General features: G+C 37.7%; 1 protein-coding gene across 1 annotated transcript; it reads right to left on the bottom strand.

Annotated features, from left to right (window-relative positions):
* Nucleotides 1–245: 245 nt before the first annotated feature.
* On the bottom strand, nucleotides 246–5883 carry med29.L (mediator complex subunit 29 L homeolog). Its single transcript, NM_001093829.1, is given in 4 exon segments — nucleotides 246–1295; nucleotides 1844–1928; nucleotides 4868–4926; nucleotides 5682–5883. Coding segments are annotated over 4 exon segments (561 nt in total). The 5' UTR covers nucleotides 5868–5883; the 3' UTR covers nucleotides 246–1064.
* Between the last annotated feature and the right edge of the window lie 535 nt (nucleotides 5884–6418).

Here is a 6418-nt window from a genome sequence, read left to right as displayed (position 1 = left end):
TACAATTTAAATGACCCCTTTGTGTTTAGCTTCCATATTGTTTATTTGATGCTTAGAATTGGTTTCATTCTGGCCTGTGGATCTGCACCCACAAGAGACATTAATGTAGAGCATACAAAAAAAAAAAAAAACCACAACACTGGTTCAGGCTAGTTTTCTCCATTTGAGATACAGACCAGCAGACAAGAATGAACTAAATCAACAGGTGTGCTTAAAAGCAAAAATTCACAGAACAACATGATTTAAAGTTCACATTTTGTATAGCCAAATGTAAATAAAATGGGTTCACATGTTGAAGACTTCTGATGCACGTCCTATTGCAAAGAAAACACTTTTTTTTCAGGCAGTGTACCTTTTAAATAAATAAAATATCACAGGTAATATGTAAACACCTGTTTTTTTTTTTCTAGAAGCTGCACCTTACTGCAGGGCATAGAAAGACAAGGCACAACAGCTGGGAAAGAATGACCAGCTATTTCTGAACGGCTGAGTACAAGGCACTGTTAAAACGAATATCACACCTTGCGGTCAATGCAAATTGGGCCAAAAATGCTCACGACAGGCAGTTACCATTAAACTAAATGACAGGGCACTGGTGATATCAGGCTTTTCCCAACAGAGCAAATACAGACAGCATGTTAATTCAGCTGTGTCAGCCATTTCCAAGGGCTAATTTTCTTACAAAAAGAAACACGCACTTTTTTTAAATTTATAATTATTTAATTTTTAAATAATTATTTACTTACCTCTTGCAGGGGATTATAGAAGGCTTTTATTAGATGTAATTATGTATTGTCAGCTTGACTGGCTATGCTTACTGTTGAACAGGGCAAGCATTCCTAAAACATGTGGGAGTGCAAAGAAGGGCGATGGTGACTAGATTTTCATCTTCTGAGTTGTATATGTGAATAACAAAAACAGGTCAGACTATATTAAACCTTAAGAATTCAAGGATTATATTTTTTAAAACAAACAAAATGTAAATTCCAAATTACGAGAGGGTCCTTCTGAGATACAACGGTTATACAGTAACCCGCTGCATATTGGTGAGCAGTCAGTAGAAGTCAAAGTCCACCTTGTGTGTTCGGAGTCTTTCCCATTATCTTTTTCGAACACTCAAGAAGTGCATTGTGTATGTCTTTGGCACAAGATATCTGTGATTTGATCATGCTCAAATACTGGGTATAAGGTAGGCTTTCGGTCTGTACTGCATCAGGTTTAGTGGCTGTAGGCACCAATGTAGGTGAATGCTTTGCGCTGTCATAGCTCTGGGAGAGGCACTCGTAGGCAAGTCGCTTGAAAAAAAAAATTGGATAAAACAAAAGTCAACAAAATAAAAACACAAACCAACATTTATTTATTTATTTTTTAAACAGCAGGCACAGGTGTTTTTTTATATGTAATTATGAAGGTCTTACACGGCCCCTTACCATACAACCTTTTCACAACTGGCACATATAAAACACTACAAATTATGCTCAAACTGACATTTATAAATACAGACTGGCTAGATGAGGGACTCACAACCATCTGACAGAATTACCAAGATCCAGAAACTACAATGGGCACAGCAGAGCAACCCTAGAACACCACAGTAATGATTTGTTAAAGTATGTTTGGCCATCTTTAATGCTGCCAAATAAAGAAATGTAAAATAAGGATATAGATTACAGCTTCCCATGACTACTTCCTCTTAACAGAGGGAATACCCCATACATATTGCTTTTGGAAGCAAGCAAGGAGTAAGCCTGGCCTTCAAGCCAAAAGCATGCTATTAGCTAAACTTAAAGTCAACAGTAGCATTGACCAAAACCCACACTATCTATAAGAACTTAATACTCACTAGACAAAGCTCCATTTGGTCACATAGGGCATAAAACTCCTCCAGGCTTTTGTCAAACCTCTGCACTGGCCCATCTGCACTTTTCCTGGAAGAAGAAGAAAAAAAAAAAAAGGTTTATCAAAAAGATGCATGTTACAGATAACCCTAGTAACCATAGTAACCATAGAAATTTCTAATTTCTAGTTTTTAAAATACTTTTGAAGTGTGATTGTTCTGAATGGTTTCTCAGTAAGTTAAGTAGATATACCCAAGTTCTGCTAATGCCTTAAGCATCTATAAATATCCAGAAAAGCTAAGTCGATTCAATAGATGTACCAACAATCAGGTAGTAAAGTTGATATTAAAAGCGGGTGTAAACTCAAATTAAATGCTGTAAAATGTTCCTCTGGGCATTACATTAATTTGTGTGTTTACAGAGATACTAGCAGTTTTATAAAACTAGGCAGGCTTTCAGCTAAACAGCATTTTGAAGGAGTTTCAATGACCCTAACTTTCTAAACAGTCTAAAAATACAAATCTCAGAAGCCAATAAAAATAGAAAATAAATTATAGTGAACACCACAAGTGCGCAAAGAAGCAGCCTGAGTAAGTTTACATCAGTTCATTATTTAGTATACCAGTTAATGAAACTGGTTGACTGCACTGGTGCATATTTATAGTCAGATTGCAGTTACCAAGCATGCACCCATAATATGCTTGACAAACTGCTTACATCAAAGCATAAGCTTATCTTGTCTTTGCACTACCACTTAGCCTGGCATCACTGCAGGCTACAGGAGTTTGCCAATGATACAGAACATTAAGTGCAGGGGAGACAAGAGTTTATCAAGTGTCACATCATTCCCATTGATAATTATCTTATCACAAAAAACGAAATATACATACAATATACATAATTTCCAACATCACATTAAGATCTTTCCCAACAGATAATATGACATGGTTTCAAATATAAATGTTACAAACTAACAAGTAAAAAGAAAATTTGGTTTTGCCCATTTACGTTTCCTAAAGTAGCCCTATGTATGAATGGCTAAATAAAGCGAATCCCTCGAGTACAGCAGTATATGATTGACCCACTTAATAATCTCTAGTTCTCTAAAGGGAAAGCCAGTATCTTGGTAATAAGATGATATCTAATCTATCCACAATTGCCAAATTGCACAAAAAGGATTAGTGTTTATCAAAGTTAATACTGGTCAATTTATCATTGGAAATAATCCAATCCAGTTTTGCCTTCACTTATTTAACTTTAAGAAAGGGTGATTTCCACGCTTAGCTATTACTTGCCTGGCTGCTAGAAAAATATTGTTCAATAACTGACCCTGTTGTTTAGTCACTACATATGGGTTTCCCTTTTCAATTTAATATGCAGAATGGAGAAAATAAAGTTATAAATCATAATCCAAAATGGTGTCATGGATGGGCATCCCTAATGAGGGACAGCCTCTGAAATGGTGGCTGATAGCATCTGGCTAAAATTTAGCTATTCGAGCTGGGGTAAAGTACCAGCAAAACAACACTTTATAGCCAGTCTCCAGCATAATGGTGTTAATAGAACTTTTCTGTGTGTTATCCTCCCATAGTTTGAACCAATCTTGTTCAGAAAGTCCACCCCATTTCTTTTCTCCATGCTTTAATGTATCCTATCTCCAATACCTGGATCAGAGTATTAAAGGACTAGTAACACCAAAATTTCCCCCCCAAGATAGCTATAATTATAGGTAAGACTTACTTCCCCATGGCTTTTTTTCACATCTTCAGCTTGAATCTGACATGCAAAGCCCCCCCACAGGAGAAAGACAAAAAGGCGACAGAAGCTTGAATTCCTCCGAGCACTAAACTAGAAGTAGGCTTCACAACGATAACCTGAAGCACCTAAGATTTTTTTTTTTCAGTGTCTGCATCTTAAATTTATGTTTTATTAATTTGGACGGCTTTGGGGGTTAATTATGCGAGCTTAGATTTATAGAGATACAGACACCAGAAAAAAAAAATATTTTTTTATATTAATAATAGCATTGTCTTTGAATGCTATTTATAAGTTTGCCATAAAAGTATTTGCCTGATGCTTTCACATTACCTTGCTTACCCCCATGTTTCTGTAGGAGGGGGCTGCCATATTTGCGCAGCAGGAGTCCGTTAGCATTAGAAACTCTGACAGGTTAAGAATAGATAGTCAGGTTGGCAAAAGTCAGGTTTAGGAACTGAAGGTATCAATTACTTACAAAAGGAGAACTATCAGCAAAAAATAATCGACATGACTATAGGTAACTTTTAATGCAGATTACCATTTTGAAAATAAATTTTTTAGTGTCAGTATCACTTTAAGCTGATGCTGAAAAAAATGTGAACAAAGAGGGTTTGTTGTAACGAAATCCACCTGTTTTACTGCTCTGTTTCCTTAAATAGGCCACAACAGTCAGACCAATATAATACGTAAATGGAGAATAGGATGGAGCACACGAATCGGCAGACTCTTGCTGCAAAATATTTATTAATCACGACATGTTTCGGTTCGATATGGATCCGAAACATGTCGTGATTAATATATATTTTGCAGCAAGAGTCTGGCGATTCGTGTGCTCCATCATATTCACCATTTATGTATTATATAGATGCTGAAAAAAAAAAAAAAAAAAAAAAGATTAGGTGCTTTTGGTCAACAGTTGGAAGACAACTTCTGGTTCAGCGCACAGAGGAAATCAAACTTCTATCTCCTTTTTGACCTTTCTTCTATGGGGCACTTTGAATGTCAAATTCAAGCTGATGATTTGAAAACATCCAAGGGGTAGTAAACCTTACATAATATTATAGCTGTTTTGTGGGGAATTAAGCATTAATAAATTTGATGTTAAAGTTCCTTTAAATTGCTTATATAGAAGGGATATAGGCCCTCTAGGCATGATTCCACCTTTCATAAAATGAACAGAGTGTATTTATTAAATCTGCCGATATTCCATTCATATTTTCATTGCACTAAAAATGTATCATAGTACAGAGTTACATGTTATAGGTACTCACTGGCCATTATCAATGTTTGTGTTCTGCGCAAGGTTCTGGGCTGCTATCTTCATGAGGTTCTGGAAAACAGACAAATAGAAAGGTTTTATACAGGTACTTCGTTCCAAAGTTTAATGCACAACATTTGTTCACCAAGGTAACACTATCTATAAAATAAAAAAATAAAAAAGTTTCCCTCTGCTTTCGCTTTTCCTTATTTTAGTTTCCTTTCATAAATGAGCCCTCCAGATGTTGAGCTCCAAATCCTAGCATGTATGGAGCCTTCCTCAGTGGGATGGTTAAAATTGTAACAGCAGGATTGTCAGCCTTCTTCCAGCTGCCTAACTGAAGAGCAACACGATTATTTGGTTTTCTACCAACCACTTCTTCAAAAGATCCTTTCCAAGATTGTAATTGTTACGTTTATGGCCAGATCCATTTTAGAAGCTCAGCCCCTGCCCTAACCCATGGGAATAGTGTTATCAGACTATTATTAACATGTATTTAAATAGCGCCAACATATTGCGTAGCACTGCGTAGACTAGCCTGTCATGGAATTACAAATATAGGGGCAACTTTGGCAACACCAACAGAAGTCACAACGATACATCCCAGGGGGAGGGGGTTTACAGAAAATCCATATAGAAGTTACCTAGAGACCCTCCCATACCTTCCCAATAGCCTAAACAGCCAGTGTGTATAGTGTTCCATTGTGTGAGTACACTACCAACATCTTATTCCAGAATGAGCACTAAAGACGTCAGCTGAATACATGATGCCAACAGATTGCCTAGTAATCCTGGAAGAAAAAGAATGCAGCATTCCCACCACTTACCTGCAGACTTTCCTTCAACTGAGGGATAAGCATCCTGTATCTTTGCACCGGGTCAAAATCCTGCTGTTGTTGCTGAAGGCCGAGCTGCTGTTGCCCAACTGGAACCCCAGGGCCAAGGGAAGCGCCTTGCGTTCCGCCACCGTCCCGAGTCTGGGGAGGCTGAGCCTGGTTCAGCAACATCGCCATTACACTGCACAACAAAACTCACCGGAACATGAGCTCTAAAGCTAATCCCTAATAGGCAAAACTAGTTGTCAATCAATTTGCGAGGGCGAAAGAGGAGGGATAAATATACGCAAATCGCGTGGCCTTTCCGGATAGAAGGCGGGCTTTCCAGAGTACATGCATTTCCCAGTGCGAGATGCTGGGCACAAAGAGATCACTGGGCGTCGGATTGAAAGCAAGCGAGCTATAGGATAAAAAGCTTGTCAATCAGGTGACTTAGAACTGTGTGTGAAGGCCTTTATTAAAGGGACGGTGACACCAAAAAAAGTGTTTTATATGCAGTTACCAGGCTCGCACTGAGCGAGTTAAAGGATAAAAAGATTTTTTGTCAGATCATGAAGCTACTACCTAACAAGACTTAGACCTGTAAAGGGCTTTATTAAAGGGACAGTGGCACCAAAAAATTAAAGTGTTTTATATAGTGAATAAAGTACCCCCTCTTGTAAAATATCAAGATATTCTAAGTTACCAAGGAGCTGGAGTTCCATGACCGAGGTCTGTTTTTTTTTCCA

This window comes from Xenopus laevis, chromosome 8L (assembly GCF_017654675.1).
Source record: "Xenopus laevis strain J_2021 chromosome 8L, Xenopus_laevis_v10.1, whole genome shotgun sequence".
NCBI lineage: Eukaryota > Metazoa > Chordata > Amphibia > Anura > Pipidae > Xenopus > Xenopus laevis.
This window is presented reverse-complemented; position numbering and strand designations above follow the sequence as displayed.